Source organism: Mytilus edulis, chromosome 7, assembly GCF_963676685.1.
Source record: "Mytilus edulis chromosome 7, xbMytEdul2.2, whole genome shotgun sequence".
Taxonomy (NCBI): Eukaryota; Metazoa; Mollusca; class Bivalvia; order Mytilida; family Mytilidae; genus Mytilus; species Mytilus edulis.
In genome coordinates, this window is record NC_092350.1 from 89488634 (window position 1) to 89512776 (window position 24143).

At 32.6% G+C, this 24143-nt stretch overlaps 1 protein-coding gene across 1 annotated transcript; it reads right to left on the bottom strand.

Annotated features, from left to right (window-relative positions):
• Nucleotides 1–12720: 12720 nt before the first annotated feature.
• Nucleotides 12721–24116, bottom strand: LOC139482438 (nuclear transcription factor Y subunit alpha-like). Its single transcript, XM_071266334.1, has 8 exons — nt 23994–24116; nt 21186–21557; nt 20444–20569; nt 19395–19581; nt 18137–18870; nt 17294–17449; nt 15940–16062; nt 12721–14478 (listed from the first exon to the last, which is right to left on the bottom strand). The coding sequence occupies exons 2-8, from the start codon at nt 21462–21464 to the stop codon at nt 14386–14388; spliced, it is 1698 nt and encodes a 565-aa protein (XP_071122435.1). The 5' UTR covers nt 21465–21557; nt 23994–24116; the 3' UTR covers nt 12721–14385.
• Between the last annotated feature and the right edge of the window lie 27 nt (nt 24117–24143).

Genomic DNA, 24143 nt, shown 5'->3' on the forward strand with positions numbered 1-24143 from the left:
TTGTTTTGTTGTGTGTAGATTTTTTATTAGATTTTGACTTTTCAAAGTTATACATGTATTTATATTTTAAGGTAAAATGCTAAAATATCAGTATGCCATGTATGACCAACATATTGTTTTCACACATTATTTCCATAGAGAGCAAATATGTTTAAATGAAAATAATTATGAAGTCATTTGCTATAAATCAAATTATTAAGGCCCTTCAGGTTTTTACTTCATACTAACACAAGTATGTTTCATCATTAAAAAATCATTTATTTTGCCAATTCTATAGTGTTAACTAAACACATGATTTCAAAATGGCATAAATTTAGCATCTCTTGGATATTATTTTTTTTTCATCAGAATTAAGATTGTGTTTCTACAATGTTAAATCCTAAAGAGATAGGTAATATTTGATCTACAAAGATCTTTTAGATGATCTTAATGCAGTCAACTGATTGGTCAATTTTGTTTTTGAAAATTTTTTTTGGTACACATATATTACTGTACATTCAGAAATTATTATCTACATTCATTATTTCAATTTTTGAAAAATGCACGAAATTGCAAGATAAATTACTACACTGCAAGATGTAAGGAAAATTTGCACACACATATATGAATCAGATATCTAAATGTTAATTCTTATTATTGCTATACTCTTCCAGTCGCATAACAGGCATTAAAAGTGGGTCTCATTGGGGTCTAAGCGTGACGCGGGATTGACAATTTTTTGTAAGCGTGACATCTGAAATTATTGTGCCGTGAAAACGGGAAATGGAGTCTAGCAGGACAAGGGAAATAACAAAAAAATGGGAATTGATTATGTACATAGTGTAAGCAGGGTACGGGATCAGAACCCCCCAATGAGACCCCCTTAAAAAAACTGGCAATAATTTCTGAATTTACAGTACATTTAATGTTGTTTTTATTAAATTGTTACATAAAAAAAATGTACACATTTTTATGATATACTGGTGTTTATGTTGATGGCTTTTCCATTAAATCACTTTTCAGGTTCCTGTATATAACAATTTAGGGTAGGTGATTTGTATCAAAGCTTTTCTTTTGAACAACAAGACAAATCCTGAGTTTACATCTATTGATGTCTTTAACATGCATGAAATATTTGCCACTGAACAATTAGCAACCAGCCATCAATAAGTCAATCAAATCTGTTGATGGAACAAGACTGGGAAATAGATATGAAATAAACTACTCAAATGTTGAAAAAAGACATACACACCTATTGACACATGACTGAATATTCATTTTTTGTTGACAGGAATAATAAAAAAGTTTACAGCAAAATGGTGGTTGCCTGCCATTTTTTAGAATTTCTTCTCTTGAGAACTTCATGGGTTTATTTTTTGGAGTAAATTGGTAGTTGCCTGCCTTTCTTTGAGAATTTTTCTTCCTAAAGAATCCTTCCTGATTTCCCTTTTTGATTTAATGGAACAGCTGTTAAAGTGTTTTTTGAAAGAGTTGTGAGAGAATATGGTTGATCTGAATGAAAAATAAAAAGTTGAAGAAAATATCCAGCATTTTTCTTTTTTTAATCTGCCTAATTTGTAGAAACTAACTTTTACATGATTCTTAATGTTCAACCAGATGCCATGTCTCAGGATATATGTGACTTAAATGATTTGAGTCGTTAAAGGTAGAAGTGTTGCATACCATCTACAGATAACATTACAGAAATGGAAGAGTCCATTTTGTTGTATGGGAAACCTCAACCAGATGCTCCGCAGGGCGTAGCTTTATACGACCGCAGAGGTTGAACCCTGAACGGTTGGGGCAAGTATGGACACAACATTCAAGCTGGATTCAGCTCTAAATTTGGATTGTGATTAAATAGTTGACACAGCATAGGTTTCTGACACAGAATGAATGTGTTCTAATGAACTTAAAATTTTTGTTTTCTCTTAGAGCAATTCACTATGCTGTTGAATATTAATCCTCTCAAAAAAATGTTTGAAGAAATTTTCTTTTTTATTTATGAAATTTCAAATGAGAAAAATTGAACCCAATTTTTTTAATCACATCCCCCTTTCCCTTATTCCAAAACTAATCTCAATTAAAATTTCTAATGGAGTTTGCAACAATAACTACTCATTTAAATACATCATAAAATATTAAGATGTAAAAAAACTGCTTGTTATCACTGAATGGTAAAGATTATTTTAATTTATCAGTTGGTAGTAAAAAGTGAATATACATTGTATATTGTATATAACAAAGATTTAAGTTGATTCTGAACAAAGAAAGATAACTCCAATTTAAAAAAAATCTTGCTATTGCACAATATTTTGCAATTAGATATTTCTTGCTTACTATTCTGGACAAAGAAAGATAATTCTAATTAAAAAAAAATTTGCTATTTCACAATATTGTGCAATTAGATATTTCTTGCCATTGCGCAATACTGTGCAATTGAAAAGACATGCTATTGCACAATACTTAATATAATAATTTTAGATCCTGATTTGGACCAACTTGAAAACTGGGCCCATAATAAAAAATCTAAGTACATTTTTGGATTCAGCATATCAAAGAACCCCAAGATTTCAATTTTTGTTAAAATCAGACTAAGTTTAATTTTGGACCCTTTGGACTTTAGTGTAGACCAATTTGAAAACAGGACCAAAAATGAAGAATCTACATACACAGTTAGATTTGGTATATCAAAGAACCCCATTTATTCAATTTTTGATGAAATTAAACAAAGTTTAATTTTGGACCCCGATTTGGACCAACTTGAAAACTGGGCCAATAATCAAGAATCTAAGTACATATTTAGATTCAGCATATCAAAGAACCTAACTGATTCATTTTTTGTCAAAATCAAACTTAAGTTTAATTTTGGACCCTTTGGACCTTAATGTAGACCAATTTGAAAACGGGACCAAAAGTTAAGAATCTACATACACAGTCATGACAGTTAGATTCGGCATATCAAAGAACCCCAATTATTCAATTTTGATGAAATCAAACAAAGTTTAATTTTGGACCCTTTGGGCCCCTTATTCTGTTGGGACCAAAACTCCCAAAATCAATACCAACCTTCCTTTTATGGTCATAAACCTTGTGTTTAAATTTCATAGATTTCTATTTACTTATACTAACGTTATGGTGCGAAAACCAAGAAAAATGCTTATTTGGGTCCCTTTTTGGCCCCTAATTCCTAAACTGTTGGGACCTAAACTCCCAAAATCAATACCAACCTTCCTTTTGTAGTCATTAACATTGTGTTTAAATTTCATTGATATCTATTTACTTAAACTAAAGTTATTGTGCGAAAACCAAGAATAATGCTTATTTGGGCCCTTTTTTGGCCCCTTATTCCTAAACTGTTGAAACCAAAACTCCCAAAATCAATCCCAACCGTTCTTTTGTGGTCATAAACCTTGTGTCAAAATTTCATAGATTTCTATTAACTTAAACTAAAGTTATAGTGCGAAAACCAAGAAAATGCTTATTTGGGCCCTTTTTGGCCCCTAATTCCTAAAATGTTGGGACCAAAACTCCCAAAATCAATACCAACCTTCCTTTTGTGGTCATAAACCTTGTGTAAAAATTTCATAGATTTCCATTCACTTTTACTAAAGTTAGAGTGCGAAAACTAAAAGTATTTGGACGACGACGACGCAGACGACGACGCCAACGTGATAGCAATATACAACGAAAAAATTTTCAAATTTTGCGGTCGTATAAAAATTATAAAATATCAGAAACATAACTTCATTATAAAATATTGTCCTGTAGAAGAATCTCTGCAAGTTTGGTTGATTTCTGTAAAGCTGATTCCAAGGAGAATTTGATAGGCAAAATGCGAGACAAAGTGACAAGAATGTTGCTTAAACTGTCATGTGATACAAGGTGACAGGAGTGTTGCCCAAACTGTCATGTGATACAAGGTGACAGAAATGTTGCCCAAACTGTCATGTGATACAAGGTGACAGGAGTGTTGTCCTAACTGTCATGTGATACAAGGTGACAGGAATGTTGCCCAAATTGTTGTGATACAAGGCGACAGGAGTCTTGCCTAAACACTGTCATGTGATACAATGTGACTGGAATGTTGCCTAAACTGTCATGTGATACAAGGTAACCGGATTGTTGCCCAAACTGTCATATGACAGAAGATGATAGGAGTGTTTCCCAAACTGTCACGTGACAGGAGTGTTGCCCAAATTGTCAGGTGATACAAGGCGACAGGAATGTTGCCCAAACTGTCAGGTGATACAAGGCGACAAGAATGATGCCCAAACTATCATGTGGTACAAGATGACAGGAGTGTTGCCCGAACTGTCATGTGATACAAGCTGACAGGAGTGTTGTCCAAAATGTCATGTTATACAAGGTGACAGGAGTGTTGCCTAAAATGTCATGTGGTACAAGGGGACAGGAGTGTTGCCCAAAATGTCATGTGATACAAGGCGACAGGAGTGTTGCTCAAACTGTCATGTGGTACAAGGTGACAAGAGTGTTGCCCAAACTGTCATGTGATACAATGTGACAGGAGTGTTGCCCAAAATGTCATTTGATACAATAAGGTTGCCAATGAGAATAACTATCACACCAAAGGACTAGAATATGTAAAACATCTTCAGGTTAAATTACAGCCTACAACAATGAACAAAAGCCATATACCTATTATCAGCTTAGCTCTAAAGACCTTAGCATAACCGAGATATTTATATACATTATAGTAAATTTCACCTTTGCATCTGCTTTATAGTTTATTTTCCAACTAGTATTTTTTTTACAGTTTTCTCTGGATGCAACTGAACAAAGACTTTATATAATGACAGAAGTTGATGAATTTGGAGTTTCATATCATGAGATGTTCTTTTGGCACCGTCTTTACTCATTTAATACCCCTATAATATTTTCTGTTATCTTAAGGATAATATAGTTACTTCAGAGTTGAGTGTTGGGTATCACTTGGTCTTGTTTTTATCACTTGTTACATGCATTGGCTTTGATGTTTGAACTAGCTGTCAGTAACTGTGAGTAGTTATTAGCAATAGTTGTGAGAACTGTAAGATCTGTACTAAATGTCTTTTTTGTTGTTAGGTTTGAAGAATAGATATAAAGCCTGCCACTCTTTCATGTGAATTTGTTGTTTTTCTTTGTATCAATCAGACTAAGTTTAATTTTGGACCCTTTGGACTTTAGTGTAGACCAATTTGAAAACAGGACCAAAAATGAAGAATCTACATACACAGTTAGATTTGGTATATCAAAGAACCCCATTTATTCAATTTTTGATGAAATTAAACAAAGTTTAATTTTGGACCCCGATTTGGACCAACTTGAAAACTGGGCCAATAATCAAGAATCTAAGTACATATTTAGATTCAGCATATCAAAGAACCTAACTGATTCATTTTTTGTCAAAATCAAACTTAAGTTTAATTTTGGACCCTTTGGACCTTAATGTAGACCAATTTGAAAACGGGACCAAAAGTTAAGAATCTACATACACAGTCATGACAGTTAGATTCGGCATATCAAAGAACCCCAATTATTCAATTTTGATGAAATCAAACAAAGTTTAATTTTGGACCCTTTGGGCCCCTTATTCTGTTGGGACCAAAACTCCCAAAATCAATACCAACCTTCCTTTTATGGTCATAAACCTTGTGTTTAAATTTCATAGATTTCTATTTACTTATACTAACGTTATGGTGCGAAAACCAAGAAAAATGCTTATTTGGGTCCCTTTTTGGCCCCTAATTCCTAAACTGTTGGGACCTAAACTCCCAAAATCAATACCAACCTTCCTTTTGTAGTCATTAACATTGTGTTTAAATTTCATTGATATCTATTTACTTAAACTAAAGTTATTGTGCGAAAACCAAGAATAATGCTTATTTGGGCCCTTTTTTGGCCCCTTATTCCTAAACTGTTGAAACCAAAACTCCCAAAATCAATCCCAACCGTTCTTTTGTGGTCATAAACCTTGTGTCAAAATTTCATAGATTTCTATTAACTTGGTCTTGTTTTTATCACTTGTTACATGCATTGGCTTTGATGTTTGAACTAGCTGTCAGTAACTGTGAGTAGTTATTAGCAATAGTTGTGAGAACTGTAAGATCTGTACTAAATGTCTTTTTTGTTGTTAGGTTTGAAGAATAGATATAAAGCCTGCCACTCTTTCATGTGAATTTGTTGTTTTTCTTTGTATCAAGCTGACGAGATTGGCTTTTTTCTTTGTATCAAGCTGACGAGATTGGCCTTTTTCTTTGTATCAAGCTGACGAGATTGGCCTTTTTCTTTGTATCAAGCTGACGAGATTGGCCTTTTTCTTTGTATCAAGCTGACGAGATTGGCCTTTTTCTTTGTATCAAGCTGACGAGATTGGCCTTTTTCTTTGTATCAAGCTGACGAGATTGGCCCTTTTCTTTGTATCAAGCTGACGAGATTGGCCTTTTTCTTTGTATCAAGCTGACGAGATTGGCCTTTTTCTTTGTATCAAGCTGACGAGATTGGCCTTTTTCTTTGTATCAAGCTGACGAGATTGGCCTTTTTCTTTGTATCAAGCTGACGAGATTGGCTTTTTTCTTTGTATCAAGCTGACGAGATTGGCCTTTTTCTTTGTATCAAGCTGACGAGATTGGCCTTTTTCTTTGTATCAAGCTGACGAGATTGGCCTTTTTCTTTGTATCAAGCTGACGAGATTGGCCTTTTTCTTTGTATCAAGCTGACGAGATTGGCCTTTTTCTTTGTATCAAGCTGACGAGATTGGCCTTTTTCAGCCAATTTTAATAATTTGTTCTTATGTTATGCTGTTACACCAATGTGCCAGGTTATGGGAGTGTTGAGCGCTCACAAACAGGTTTAACCCGTCACATTCTGTGTGTGTCTGTTCCATGTCAGGAGCCTGAAGTCCAGTGGTTGTTGTTGGTTCAAGTCTCATATTTTTTTCAACCTAAATTGTTGTGTTAAAAACTAGGCCCACAGTTTTCTCAATTCAATTGGTTCACATTTTAATGTCAGGATCTTTTATAGCAGACTATACCTTATGGGTTTATCTCATTGTTGAAGGTCATAATGTTGCCTATAATTGCTTACATCCTCTTCAATTGAGCATGGGTGGATAGTTGTCTCAATGTCAATAATACCACATCTCCTTAATTTTATATTGGTAGTGATGTTTTTATGATTTTTTTTCCTACATGATCTGGTAGTCATTTGTTGGAGCTTGGCTAAAAACAAGATGGCTGACAGTCCACCCTGACTCATCTAACTGTAAACAATCTATATGTTCTAAAATAAATTCATCATTTCTAAATTATATCTCTTTATTTTTTTCAACAATACATTAATTATAAATAAGTTCATTTCTGAAAACAAATACAAATCAATTTGACATTAAAATTATAAAATAAAAGTTTAGAAAAATAGTAAGTTAATCAAATGGTTTCTGATTTTCTTTTAACCTTTTTCCCTTTAAAGTTTTCCTCTTTTAAAATGACCAGATTTTGAGTTATTCCCCTTGTTTTCTTTTTATTCCTGATTTTTACCTTTGACTGTATACAATTTCAACTGAAAATGCTCTACATCTTAATTTTTTAACAAAGGAGCAGGTTCACGACGGGTAATAATTGGCCCTAATTTTTTATGGTTTTTTAAATCGAGCTAAAATTTTACAATTTTCACATAGAAATACTTGTGATACTATAAAGACAAAAAAAAATGTTTTGGCACCTTCCTTAAAGATTTATGAAGCTTTGACCCCTTAAATACACATAATTAGTATTTTAGGTCAATTTTGGTAAATTTTTTCCATAATTTTAATTGTTTCTGGCATAATTAACCTTGATCCACGATCCAAAAAGTTTTTATAGAGATAAATTCTATATCAAAATTGGAATCTTTTGGTTACAAGACATTTTAGATTGTAGGTGGCGGCCAATGTTTTCCTAAAGCTTTTATGTCGGAATATTGAACAAAACCATCACATTTTGACATAATGTCCAAATGGGACTACTTCAGAGAATATTATGTACTTTTATAAAAAAAAAACCTGATGTATTTTAGCATTAAGGCTTTTAAAATAGACCCATTTACGAACAAAATTGTGATGTTTTGGTGTTCTATGATAAAGTTGATATTTTAGGCCATTTTGTGCCATGAGTGAACCTTGTACTTTCTATATTGATATGTTTAGCTCTGATATAAAATTAATAAATAAATTCTTAGCTTTTCAGGCATACATATATTTTAAAGCAAGTATGCACCCCCCTTTTTTTGTGGGAACTTGTGTGTGTTTGTTTTTATAGCTCTTACACCAAAATGAAATAATGTTACATCATTTGATAAATTTCCTTTGTTTAAAACATTTTAACCAATCACAATGTTTTGGTGTATGCTTTTGAAAATATACCCAGAATGCATCAAATTCTCAAATTGGTAAATATGGTACATGTATGGTATAAAGCCAACATGATGCAGGTAAACAAATAATCCTTAATAAACAACAATATTAACAAATAAGGCATCTATGACAATTAACATTTATTATTATTATTATTTGTCTTTATAGAAATAAAAATACATGTAGTGTAGAAATACAAAAAAAATAAGTTTTTGCACTTTAATTATAAAAGAAGGTTAAAATAATGAGATGTAAAATTCTCTTATGCTAAAATTATTTCAAAACATTGTAAATACTAAATAAAGCTGACATATATAAATAAAAATAAACAAATAACAGATAAACTAACAATACAGATCTATTGTGTACACTGTGTACTTTCTCTATTGTGTACAATATGTACTTTCTCTATTGTGTACACTATGTACTTTCTCTAAACCAATTGAACTTAGGCCAAATAAAAAAGTATGTGCGGTTCCAGTTACATCTAAAAAAAGTTAGGGTAGGTAGGTGGGGATTTTTTTTTATTTTATGTTTTTTTTTTACATTAAGTCTATGGGAGCAACATTCTGACTTTAACAGTGCTTAATGAAAAATGACAATAAAATCTTTAGGGTAGGCTATTTTTAAGCCGAAAAAGTAGGGACGGTAGGGTTACTGGAACCACACATATATTTTTATTTGGCCTTTGGTAAACAAGCTCATGTGACAATGTATAAATGATAAAACACAAGTCTGTCGCCTCTTTTAAAAATAAAGATATGAAAGTTTGATTTGGCAAATATTCACTGAAAAATCAAAAAATATAAATAACAATATTATCTCAGAGATGCTGCTGCCCTAAAACTTCGGTAAAATGAAAGTTTGTTTTTCAATTTCGAGGCTTAATCTTGGAAAAGAGAGACAACTCTTCAATCAGAAATATGTTTTCTAATAGTTGATTCATTAATGCTTTTTGTGGGTTTCCAAATATGTTGGTGAGTCTCCCAAAGATACTTTAACGGTTGAAAACAATGGTTTTGGCAATACAAAACAATCAAAATTCAGAGTTTTGGTATACAAGCTTTAATTAACATGATTAACTCATTAATTTTGTTTTTTGGTTGTTTTTTGGGGGATTATTATTTTCTATTTTTCATATTAGAGCACCCAATTCTTCTCTAGTTCTTTTATTTTTTTTTAAATAATGGGGGGGGGGGGGGATTTTCTCTATTCTGTAAAGCCCGACCACACCCTTTGTTTATCCTGAATCTCCTTTTCATTAAAATCAGATTTTAACAGCTCTTGAACAAAAATGTATTATACAAATAATTACTCTTAAAAAATTCTAAATGAAAGTGGCCAATTAATTGCCCTTCAAAGCTGTCTTATTTGCTATCATATATAACTGTTTACCTTCAAATTTCACTTAATTTTTTTTTTAATTATTTTACAAATATGAGAACGAATTTGATAAAAAAAAAAAAAATACATTGCACAGAAATATAAGTAATCACAAGGCTTCCAATGATTTACATTTAACCGATGGAAAAAAATCATTTTGCTTTCAATAAATTAAATTTGACCAATGAAAAAAAAATCATTTTTATCTGTGGCAGTTTAAACATATAAATCAAACAAAATAGACATCGAAAGTTAAACAGATGTGTCTATTGACTATTGCACACTATAATTCTTTGTTAGGTTTCCATGACAGTATTCTATACAATGAACAAGTCTGTGATGATGCTATGATGTCTTAGACAAATAATTACATAATGTTACATGCTGGATTGATATTTGTACAGTACTGTGAATTCATTATTATTCGTTCGATACCAATTTTCGTGGGTTAATGTGTGGATACCGGTGAACCACGAATTTAAATGTTCAACTAATATTAAATTTTATATAGGCCCTGATGCAGAACTTGGCAAAAACATGATATCAAATATCATCGAAAATTTAAGATTCCTCAGTCCGCCAAAATAACTGAATCCACAGTATCACACACGGTAATACTTCCATAACGTAGAAGGTATCACTTCCTTCAGTGGCAGATCCAGCCAATTTAAAAAGGGGTTCCCAACCCCATAGATGCCAACCCCCTTTTGACACAATCAGTAACAAACTATGAAATTTTCCGTATTTTTGAAAAGTTTTCAGTAATCATTCATAAACGTGCACTTACCAATAAAAATTACTGACGAGTGGTTGCAAGGTGATGTGCACTAAAATTTGTCGTTTAACATGTTGGTCTGTAGTATGTATTCCATTAATTAATTGCTCAGATGTTCTCGACTCGAACATTTTCATTTTGTCAAGGAGAAGTAGAGAAAGGGGGAAAGCTACTTCATAAAATGCAAGTTTGCCTATTCGGAAGTCAGTTAATTATTCAACAATAGGTTGATAACTCCAGAGAAACCGGAAGCATTACATTGGCGTTTTCTCAATACCGGACCAGGACGGAAAAGTAATGATAAAATTCCGTGTTTTACAAAATTGAACGGCGATGATTGGTAATCCGTAACTATTCGACTTTGACCGTAATAGCGTAGTTTTTATAGCAAAATCGGAAAAACTACGCAAAAATCGTAATGGTTGGCATCTATGCAACCCAGGACAAAGGGGGGGGGTCCAACTATATGTCCCCATTCAAATGCATTGATCGGCCAAAGAAAAGGGGGATTCCAACCCCCAGAAACCCCCCTGGATCCGCCAATGTCCTTTTGTGTCAAATTAGTCCTTATATCAAATGTTTTTCTTACTTTCTACAATTTACATATTAAACACTTAAGCTTCATTTTAGAATGAAACACTACATATTCAATGACATTTGGTTTTTAACATTATGAATGGTAATAAATTCAGTCAAATGGTGAAAATACACAAAGTTGTAACTTCTTCACTTTTACATTTTGAAAAGTATAGAGAAAAGAAATTCCTGAAAAAGAAAGTAACACAAGAAGTGCTTTGGTGCCAATCTGTACAATGGCACCAACAGATTCATATGCTCTTAAATGTCTTAAATAGTTCGTTAGCCCAAATTAACTGGGAGATATGCCAAGACTTCACAAATCTTACTTATGACTTTAAATTTGCCTAAAATTGGTGCTACCTCATCAATATATGTAAATAACGCATGAAATTAAACCAAACAACCCCTGATATTTGCCATTATTGCTATCATACACTTCAAAACATATTTCTTATGACTGAATATTATCAATCCAATAAAAACGTGTAATTATGTTAAGGGTGTACTTAGGTGAGGTAAGGTGAAAATTATTAAAAATTAAGAAGTTAGAATTGATACTATAAGCTGATAGGGCATCAATTAAGGATAAAAATAAGCTAAAAATATTGATAGGTCATGGACCTCCTTTTCGAGATATTTGAGATTCAAAATATGGCGGGGACTTTTACCTTATATTTGCATTGGTATAAATGGGTCTCAAAACAAAAGAAAGAATATCAAGAATCTTCTAAAATTTTGGTAAATGACCTTTCATGAGCTATTAAGGTAGCAATACACAGTTAGAAGTTTAGTTTCGCATTATGGCCCCTGTGAATTTTTTAAATATGAAAGTTTTTGTACAATAAAATTGGTTTTTAGATACTTGAAGAATAATATAGCCTTCTTAGTGGGTTTATATGAACATTTAGATTGTTTTTAACATGTTTTATAGGCCATTTATATGATTGACAGTCCGTATTTCCTATCCGTACCGTCCCTAGGTACATAAATTATTGTAGTGTTTATCAACAAAGATTTTGCGCTCGATCTTTTCAATTCAATTTTATGGAAAAACGAGCAGAAAAGCATATGATTTTTTTTTTTACCACTTGAAAGATATAAACCTATGGATTCAGGAAAGGTATCACTGTAGTTGATTGAAATTTTCCTTTAGACCAAATTTTGGAGACTTTTGTGACCATGTTCACCCCCCTTTTTTACTATATTTTGTATCTAAGAAATGCAGATTGTTGCCATGGTTACACCCAAAAGGGATTATATTTCACCCTTATGACCATTAGAAATCAAATCTATGGAAGATTCTCTTTCTATAACTATATACATGCATAACACACATATAAAGCCTTCTTTGTAAGACAGGAGGGGAAAGAGGGTGTTTAAAAAATTATGAGTGTCAATTTTAAGTTTTTTTCCTAACTGTGTATTGCTACCTAAGTGGGGGTCTCATTGGGGGGTTCCGATCCCGGATCCTGCTTACTGTTTTGTCAGATTCCCGTATCCCGCTTACACTATGTACGTAAACAATTCTCATTTTTTTGTCATTTCCAGGGTCCCACAAGACCTCATTTCCTGTTTTCAAGACACAATAATTTGACTTTTACGATTCACGCTTACGAAAAATCGGCAATCCCGTGTCACGCTTAGACCCCAATGAGACCCACTTAAGTCTTATATGAAAAAAATAAATGGGTGATATGGAGCAAAATATTTTACATTGTATTGTATAGAAAACACCAATGATTCTGAACATTTGACACTAATTCCAAAACCTCACCTAAGTACATCCTTAAGTCAATAATGATGCCATACAACTTGTCATCTTTTATAAATTTGCAGGTCTAAATAAGACCAAAATTACCTCCTTATATGTTAAGTAAATGATGATGAATTATTAGACAACAGAAAAATATAAAGCATGAAAATGCCTTTAACAGCACAATAAAAATAGAGCACTAATACAATAATTGTAGATTAACATATCAAATAAAACCATTGAAAAATTGGAAATTTACCTACAGCAATATCTTAAAAAGTACACAGGCCATTCAGTTTCTTTCATAATAAAAATTGAACTTACAAGACAGTATATAATGTTATGAAATGAATTTTGAGTAGAACATAAATGGGCTTCCCACAATGCATAGCAGTGGACAGGAGGAAATGACAAAATACATGTCTGCTGTAGTATATTTGCAACCAAACAAAAATCAATGAGCATAAATCTGAATGTTATTAATTAAAGTAAAAGTAGTTTGACAAAAAGTAGTTCTCTTCATTGATTATTTAAAATAACAAACAAATTTTCAAAAATAAAACTTTTATTGAAAGAGCAATATTATTGAACCATTTTGAGTCAAATTTACCTGTTCATGATTTTGCATTAAAAATTCAAGATTAATCTGCTCCATAGAATACTAATTTAAAATTTCCCCCAAAACCAATGGTTAATTTCTATAGCAATTTACTTCTGAATGGTGGTGGTTCACTACAAGACTTTAAAAGTAAAAGTAGTTGACTTTATTATCACTGAATGTGTAGCATTGTTGACGAAATCAATAATATACACTTATCTTAATAATTAGCATTGATAAACATGATACATGTAAATACTTCAAATAATTTATTACAATCTGAATTATGACAGATCCTATGTCCCATCTTACAAGGATTTTAAAACGCTCTGTTCTACTTTCTGTTTTAAAGAACATTCAGGATGCCCTGGTTTTGTCAGATTAAAACACACCTTATACAATGTGAAGGCTGATATTCCATTGGATGATGATTTAAAATCACCAGAACAGAGATTGTTGTGAGGTCCTTGTGAACTTAGACACAGGATTGTATTCTAACCAGATTGATTTTTTCCTGTACAATGTAATAAGATAAATTCATACATACATTATAAATATACAACAAGTACTTATTATAGATCAATTCCTGGAATAAACTTCTCAATTTTCTGTATCACAGATAGTGTCCAGCTATTAATAGGCTACCATAGTCTGCTAATGTGTCCAGCAGCGGCTATCAATAGGCTACCATAGTCTGCTACTGTACTGTGTTAAGCTATTAATAGGCTACCATAGTCTGCTACTGTGTCCAGTTTCCCTGCATGACCAGTAATCTGAAAGTGTCCAGTCACAACAGACTAAGACAAGCTTGGTACAAATATAGTTTCGCTATCGCTAGCCGTGTTTTGTTAATATGGCACATATAATGACTGGATATAGTTAACCCCCCTGCTGCCAGTTGTTCTGTAACATTTGTCTCATCTCTGTCAGCTGTTGTCTTCACTTATTTTTAGAGGTCGAAGGTCACTATCCTCAAGATTCAAAAAGTCTGTAACAGCTGATGCATCAGTTATTTCATCCTAAAATTTAAAGATCATCCTTGAATTAAAAAGATCAATTGCAAAGTCCATCTTTAAATTTAAAAGGTCAATTGTAAAGTTCATCTTTGAATTTAGAAGATTAAGTTTAAAATTCATCCTTAAATTTAAAAAGTCAGTTGCAAAGTTCATCGTTAAATTCAAAAGGTAAATTTTAAAGTTCACCCTAAAATTTAAAAGGTCAATTGCAAAGTTTATCTTTAAATGTAAAAGATTAATTTTAAAATTCACCCTAAAATTTTAAAAAGTCAATTGCAAAGTTTATCTTAAAATCTAAAAGATTAATTTTAAAATTCATCCTTAAATTTAAAAGGTCAGTTGAAAAGTTCATTTTTAAATTTAAAAGGTTTTTTCAAAGTTCATCCTATAATTCAAAAGGTCAATTTTAAAGTTCAACCTTAAATTCAAACATGTTAGAGGGTCAATTTCAATTCATCCTTACCTTTAATACACTTCTAGATAATGTAATATTGATTCTTAATATGGGATGGTTTCTTTGGATTTCAGGGTACATATATTTTATATAAAAGTGTCAAACATATTACAGGAACACATTCTGCTGAGGCTGTTTATATTGACCGTGTTAAATATTTTACAGAAACAAATTCTACAAACACATTTGTGTAAACAAGTTGTACTATCTATGTTAAGTAATCATTTGACTGACATGCATTCAATTCTATATTTAAATGTAAACAGGAAGCTGTGAGCTAATGGAATGCCCACTTTCAGTAATTGGTATTAATAACAGAGCTAATGCTTCGCCCACTTTCAGTATTAGGTAACCAAGAAGCTGTGAGCTAATGATACGCACACTTTAAGTATTTGGTAAACATGAAGATGAGAAGCCATTAATTTGGAAAAGCGTTTTCACATGAAGTTCTGACTAAAATGAAATGAAATACAATAGGACAGATGAACAAACAGTAGTAAGACAGTACATGTATACTCTCCTCAATCTTAGCAGGGGTAAAACAAGAATGTGTCCCAAGTACACGGATGCCCCACTCGCACTATCATTTTCTATGTTCAGTGGACCGTGAAATTAGGGTCAAAACTTTAATTTGGAATTAAAATTAGAAAGATCATATCATAGGGAACATGTGTACTAAGTTTCAAGTTGATTAGACTTCAACTTCTTCAAAAACTACCTTGACCAAAAACTTTAACCTGAAGCGGACGGACGAATGGAAGGACGGACGAACAGACGGACGGACGAACGGAGGCACAGAACAGAACACATAATGCCCCTCTACTATCGTAGGTGGGGCATAAAAAATTCACAGCTTCAAGCGTTATTAAATTAATCGAAAGTGAGACATAAAAGTTTAAATGTGAGAAGGGGAAGAAAAAATGAACATCAACAGTTAACTTTACAAATTGTTATTTGGATGGAGAGTTGTCTCGTTGGCACCACATCTTCCTATATCTATCAAGACTTACAGATTGTTCTGATTTGAAGTCATATCCTTCATCATTTGGTTCTAGTTTTGTTGTAAAAAATCGGCCTCCATCTCCTCGACATCTCTGCATTGCATGTTTATGTCTCGACTCATGCAAATATTTCTGTAAAACATAACATTAAAGCAAAATAGAGCAAAAAATGTAGAAAAGAGAATAATTGATAAAATATATATATAGAGAAAAATGACATAAAAAAATAAAATACAAAAATGAAAAACTTCCATCCATACCATCAATTACAATTGGGACTGTTTTGAATTTTTGAAAGTTGTTTATAGTATGAATATGTTTAAGCCAGTGTTCTGTCATTTCATTTCTATATGAGAAAGGGGAGACAATTCATAAAACTAACTTATTAATTATAATTAATTACATGTCTCTACTTCGGTATTTTGTCAGCAACCTCTTATCTCTAATAGCCTGTCTACTTGTCAGTGTCCAATGATATTTTTATATAAGGAAGGGGAGACAATTAACTAACATAATTAATACCCAGTCTCTCCTTTGGTATTTTGTCTTGAGCCTCTAGTTGAGCCCTAGCCTGTCTACTTGTCAGTGTCCTGTGATATTTTTATATGAGGAAGGGGAGACAATTCACTAACATAATTAATTCCCAGTCTCTCCTTTGATATTTTGCCTTGACCCTCTAGTTTAGCCCTTGCCTGTCTACTTGTCAGTGTACAATGATACTTTTATATTAGGAAGGGGAGACAATTCACTAACATAATTAATTCCCATTCTCACCTTTGCTATTTTGCATGGAGCCTTTAGTTTAGCCCTAGCCTGTCTACTAGTTGGTGTCCTGTGATATTTTTATATTAGGAAGGGAAGGCAATTCACTACTAGAATTAGTTCCCAGTCTCTCCTTTGATATTTTGCCTTGAGCCTCTAGTTTAGCCCTAGCCTGTCTACTTGTCAGTATCCCGTGATATTTTTTATATAAGGAAGGGGAGACAATTCACTAACATAATAAATTCCCTGTCTTTTCTTTTCTATTTTGCCTTGATCCTCTAGTTTAGCCCTAGCCTGTCTACTTGTCAGTGTCCTGTGATATTTTTATATTAGGAAGGGAAGACAATTCACTAATATAACTAATTACCCGTCTCTCCTTTGGTATTTTGCCTTGAGCCTCTAGTTTAGCCCTTGCCTGTTTACTTGTCAAGTGTCCAATGATATTTTTATATAAGGAAGGGGAGACAATTAACTAACATAATAATTCCCAGTCTCTCCTTCGGTATTTTGTCTTGAGTCTCTAGTTTATGCCTAGCTTGTCAGTGTCCTGTGATATTTTTATATTAGAAAGGGGAGACAACTCATTATCATAACTAATTACCCGTCTCTCCTTTGGTATTTTGCCTTGAGCTTCTAGTTTAGCCCTAGCCTGTCTACGTTTCAGTATACGGTGATATTGCTTAGCATTGACATAAAGAGGTTCCTCTTCATTGTTGTCACTTATTGGCATTCTCTGTAGATTGGCTCCATTTAAAACCTGCAATTAAATTCAACATTCAAAGCAGGGGGTTTAAACGAATGAAACTTCAATTTACTCATAGTTAATGTTTAACCAAATTTGTCAGATTAAGATGGGTGTGCCTTTATATGATATTTTCTGTATTTTTACCACAAAGATTGGTTTACTTATGGTATTTTTCTGTATTTTTAACACAGAGATTGGTCTCACATGGTATTTTTCTGTAGTTTTAACACAGAGATTGGTCTTTCATGATATTTTTCTGTAATTCTAACACAGAGATTTGTCTCTCATGGTATTTTTCTGTATTTTTGACAAGGAGATTGGTCTCTCATGGTATTTTTCTGTATTTTTGACAAGGAGATTGGTCTCTCATGGTATTTTTCTGTAATTCTAACACAGAGATTTGTCTCTCATGGTATTTTTCTGTATTTTTGACAAGGAGATTGGTCTCTCATGGTATTTTTCTGTAATTCTAACACAGAGATTTGTCTCTCATGGTATTTTTCTGTAGTTTTAACACGGACATGAAGGAGATTGTTATGCTATTAGTAAATATAGAATAGTTTTATGATTATGAACCATATCCAGTTTTTTGCTTAAGCTTTGTCAGCAACAAAAGTTAATTTAATGAATTAAATATTTAATAAAAAATAAACTATTTCTTCTGAACAAGCACTTTTTCTTACATATTAAATTCATTACCATAATTTGTTGTCCACCATTAGAAGACATCTGAATACCTGCTGGCAACTGTCCAAGTTGTATGACCTGAGCTGTTCCCATGGTGTTTGATGTTCCAGTAGGCTGTGTCAGAGATGGTGAAATAAGGTTACCTCCCTGTGTTAACATCCCACTTTGAATTACCTGACCTGACTGAAATACAGATGGCGCCACACCTGTCTGTACAAGCTGTGGCATGGTTCCATTCTGTATAATCTGTGACATGGTTGACGAGGATGAACTGACTGGAATTACTTGCCCATTTGCCTGAAAGATCTGTGGCAGAGTAGATGAAGATGAGCTGACAGGAATTACTTGCCCATTTGCCTGAAGGATCTGTGGCATGGTCGAAGAAGATGAGCTGACAGGCATAACTTGCCCATTTGCCTGAAGAATCTGTGGCATGGTCGAAGAAGATGAGCTGGCAGGAATAACTTGCCCATTTGCCTGTAAGATCTGAGGAGTGACAGGTGATGAACTGGCAGACATAACTTGCCCATTGGCTTGTATGATCGGTATCTGTGATAGGTTTACTTGTGACTGTCCTGGTGTTTGGTTAACTATTTGTGGATAAGTAATCTGGTTTCCTGAGGATAGAAACTGTGATAGAGTTGACTGTAATGTTTGTTGCTGGTTAAACTGTGAGGTTGTCAGCGGTGAGCCATTATTTTGGTTGATTTCATTGGCTGATTCTTCTGTGGTTACTGGTGTAGCATCTGTAATGTTAAATTATTAAATAGTATTGTTATAAGTGGAGTGGCATCAAGTCTGGCAGTAACATTTAAGTTGAGTGGCATCAAGTTTGGCACTAACATTTAAGTGGAGTGGCATCAAGTCTGGCACTAACATTCATTTTTACATTTAAGTGGAATGGCATCAAGTCTAGCACTAACATTGATGTGGAACAGGTTTGATCAGACTTTTTCAGGTTCTTTTCAGAAAGGTATATTGAGAAAGCAAGAACAATCTCTCTATTGAACCTTTGATTCACTTTATAGATGTGAAATTTTGTTCACGGATCAAAGCCTCATTAACATGAAGAACAGCTATAAAAGAAGTTCCATTGCTTTTAATTTCAACATTTTTTAGTATTATTGAGGGTTATTTTGATTCATTTAAAATTCAATCTTAAAGATACTGAGCAAATCAAGAGTGAGGTTTAACTGAATCCCTTGTTAATACTAACCTTGTTTTAAAACTTGTTTCCCAATCCACTATAAATAAATATGTTTAAACTAACCTTGTTCGTCTTGTGATGTGTCCTCCTGTTTTATTTGTAAATCTGGTTGCTGATATATCACTGCTTGTCCATCTTGGTTCTGTACTACTTGGCTTTGACCTTGAAACTGGCTCAAGAACTGGCCTTGGTTAAAGTTGGAGAATGGGACATACTGACCAGATGTCTGATTTTGACCTTGTAAGAAAATCTACAAACATAAAAAAACCATGTTATCTCAATATTTCTACCGAAATCTATTTTTTAGTTTTCATTACTTGTTTGAAACATAAACTTACCCAACACATTTGTATCATAATATACATTTCATTGCTATAAAATACAATGTTCAAAAGAATTAATTCTTTGTTCATTTAAATTGTGTATGTACGGATTCACATTACAATAGAGTTATCCCTCTTGGAACTGATTTTGTTTCTAAAATTGATTCAAATCTAACTTTGGTTTTATCAGCTATTGAAGGGGACAATAGAAAATCTTCTTAGGATAATGGTTACAAATTAACTTTGAATTTGTTTGAATTCACCAAATAACCTAAATTCAAAGGAGTAGATCATTGCTGCATGTTGATTCTTTCATTGTCATTTCCAACTACCTACAAGGGACAGACAACTCTTGCCAATTTTTGTAAAGTTTTGTAAAAATATAGATCTTTGTTTTAACAGTTTCTTTTATTTAAATCTTATAATGAAAGAAACACAGTGGCATGCCTACATCAAAATTAGTTCATATGTTTCCCCCACTATTACCAAATCTTGCTGTCGAAATGACACATTTAATTTAGAGCTGAAGTGTAATTTGTTCTAAACCTCTCTAGACTTCCTCAGTCTGCGTCAAAAACTTTTTCATCTACTAGTCTGGACCCTCAATTTTAAGAATTGTCCCTATATGACTATATATAATTTTGAAAATTTTCACTAGTCCAAATCAATATTTATTAGTCTGGGGCATCAGACTAGTGGCTAACGGTGCAGACTGCTTCCTTGATGAACCTCTCCAAACTCCCTGATGCTCTCTAGACTTCATGCCTATCATGTATATTTCATGATTACCTGTTGAGGTATTTGTGTAGATTGACCTTGAATCTGAATTGGTTGACCTTGAATCAGCTGACCATTAGGCAACATCTGTAAGAATTGTTGACCTTGGAAAAGGCCATTTTGTCCCAACTGTATCACCTGAATAAATATATGTAAATACATGTATCATGCAAATATCATTAAAATCAATTATCAAGACTTCAAGAGGTATAAGACACAGAATTACAAGATGAAAAGTTCTAATTTTAAAATACATTTTTTCCTCCACTTCCATCATCAAAGCTCTTTAACAATACCACAAACATGCAATAGGAACCTCCATTGAGGCAGTAACAGTCAATTCAGTCCAGTAGTAAAATCAGTGTGCCAGAGAGACCGTTTTCCTACATGTTGTGACCATAATTTTACATGTTTTACTAGGAATGCTCAAGTCCCTTGATAAATTTCCCCCTATGAAATTTACTTACCCCCTACGGTCTCATAGGGGGTCACCATGTGACAGCGTTAAACCAATCACAACGTGATAATTAACCTGTGGAGCGATAACCTAATCTTTACATGCCATGCATGCTATAGCTGGTAAAATATGTCTGGTACTAAGGAAGATGTTTACATATGATTATCCAAACATGTATTCTCACTTTATTTTCTATGAAACTGAAAGCCAAGGGAAGTACACAAAAGCCATGATACATGTACCCGAATTACTACGAATGACATTAGACAATTAACATAAATAACATGTAAAATCTACCTGAGGTTGTCCTTGCTGAAGCTGACCTTGAACTTGAATTTGTCCTTGATGAATAGGAAACTGTCCTTGCTGTATTTGGAATTGACCTTGCTGGATGGGAATTTGACCTTGTTGGAATGGTAAATTACCCTGCTGCATTGGAATTTGATTTTGCTGTAGTGACATTTGACCTTGAAGTAATTGAAGAGGCATTCCTTGCATCACAACTGGTTGTTGAACTTGTGTATCTGTTGCCATAGTAACTTGAGGGAGCTGCTGATACTGTTCTATGTTTGTCATGGTTGATGATTTAAATGATTAATGGCACCATTTTATCAAAACTTGGTCCAAAGTAACTTCATTGCTGGACTGGGCCCACATTTTGAACTCTTCCTAAAAAAATGAAAAATAGTCATGCATATTTAATAACAGAACATGTACAAACAAGAATGTGTCCATAGTACACAGATGCCCTACTTGCACTATCAGGCCTAAATTAATATATTGTTTGTTTCCCCAATCCCGACCCTGCCAAGCCAGGTGTGGGTCGGAAGGTAGGGAAATAATTTTATTTTTTTCCAAAAAGCTTGAACAACATTGGACGATCCTGCAAGCCTGAAAATAGGAAATGAATGAAATAATATTTGACTTAAATTTGACAATAAAATTTTATGAGTAGCACTGTTTTTGCAGGGTCGGTCGGGATTGGGGAAACAAACAATATTTTATTTTAGGCCTCATTTTCTATGTTTTGTGGACTGTGAAATTGGGGTAAAAACTCTATTTTGGCATTAAAATTAGAAGGATCATACATAGTGAACATTCGTACTAAGTTTCAAGTTAATTGGATGGACTTCAACTTCATTTAAACTATACCTTGACCAAAAACTTTAACCTGAAGCAGGACAGACGGACATACTGTCGTCGAAACGAACAGACGCACAGACCAGTAAACATAATGCCCCTCTACTATCATAGGTGGTGCATAAAAAATGGATCGAAGAATCAAATGGACAAGGTTCTTTTCTCAACATTCAAACACAATTACAACTTGATGTTACTTGTCATGATAACACTATCATGACTATTGATAACACTATCATGACTATATATATAGATTCCACCACAGTGCATCGAGTGTGAAATCTTGCTGGGTTGATACATGTATCTTTAGCATTTGATTTTACAAAAATTAAATGAGTAACATATTCTGGAAACTTTACTGAGAATGTATGTATAATATTAAAAATTTGGAAACTTTCTCCAAAATTGCAATTCCTAACTTAGCATGAATGTCAAACAAAGGGGAGTAACTCCGATTTATATCAACAATTACCAGGTAAAATATCAAGAGGTATGATTGCCAATGAGACAACTATCCCCAATAAATCAAAGGATGCATGGGTCACCGTAACAGCTTTCAATAATGAGATTTTCCAAACAAATAAAGTTCAAATATAAAATTTAAATATATTGAAACTGCACTTAAAAAAATGATAAAAAAAATATTTTATAAAATTAGAAATCTTTTAAATTCTTAGAAAGAAATTATCTGAAATTTTAAAAAGTCTCATTACAAATTGTTAATGGAAACCAAAGCAACACTTTTTTTTCATCTACAGAATCAAAAAGATTTGACCCTAAGGGTAAACGAGACCAAGCAGTTTATGTGCCTTCCTAATTTAGTGAATAAATAAAAAATCCATTCTATTCTATGTAGTTGAAAGTAAAGAAAATGTGAAAAATTTTAAGAAATTTACTCAGTTAAGAAAACAAGTTACATTATTTAATTTTAATTAATAATGTACAGTAATGCATTAATTGGCTTTATGAAAATAAAGATATATTTAATAAAAGTAGACAACTGACTGTTTGAAATGTTTTACTTCCTACTTTAAAATTTGGGATTGTACAAAAATGGAAAATGTTGATGCTCACTTAATTAGATAAATAAATCAGAAATAAATTCTCATTTTCCCTTTTGAAGATAAATTATTGAGAAATTGTGAAAAATATACATGAATGTAAAAATAAAGAATAAACATGTTTAGATTTATTAAAAAGTGAAAAATGGAGGTTATTGATTTGTATTCAGTCCTCTTTTAAAAAGCGTATTATCATCTTGATTACATTGTATCTTATTTTTTAATTTGAAAAAAAAAGGTCATGAATATGAAAATTGTCCTTGTGAAAAAAATAAAGGAGAAAAACTTAATTCTTAATTAAAAAGATAGTGACAAATTCTAAATAAATGTCTTGGAAGAAGTTTTTGACTGAATCCAAATCTTGTGACCTAATTGAATATGTACATGTAATTATTTACATGAATGAACATTTTCATACTGGTAAATTAAAATTATCATGACAATTATAAACCTACATACATGTAACCATTATTACACAAAATATTTAAATTTTATTATGGTAATATTTTATCTGAAAAAGCGATTTAAATTATTAATACAGTAACACATAAAAAATTAGGCCATAGAAAATCTGGGCAAATTATGTTAAATTTCATGAATGTAAATTTCATGAAAATGGTTATTAGCTTTATAGCTCTCCTATAGTTTATAAAATTGACCTTTTCAATTATTTTTTCTCTAAAATAGAAATGGCCTTTAAATCTAAGGTGTAAATTTATGAATATTTTTTTTGGAACAAAGCCCATTGTGAAAAGCTGTTAGTGTTAAGGGGATTAGTACTTAATACGATTTACTACAAACAGGTACTAATACATAAGTCCTATTAGGTTTTATCGTAAGTAGGACTTACTCAAGACCAATTGGTACGCTTTATTTTGATGATTGGCTACAAAAATCAACTTACTATATATGCAACGAATCATGTCTCTAATCCTGGCTAGTGTTAGGACGCCATTGGTTCCGTTAGCAATTCTAGATCATCAACAATTTTTACCATATTTTTTATTCAAAAATGGGTTTCTGTTTCGATACTGGAGACAAAAAATTCTTTATT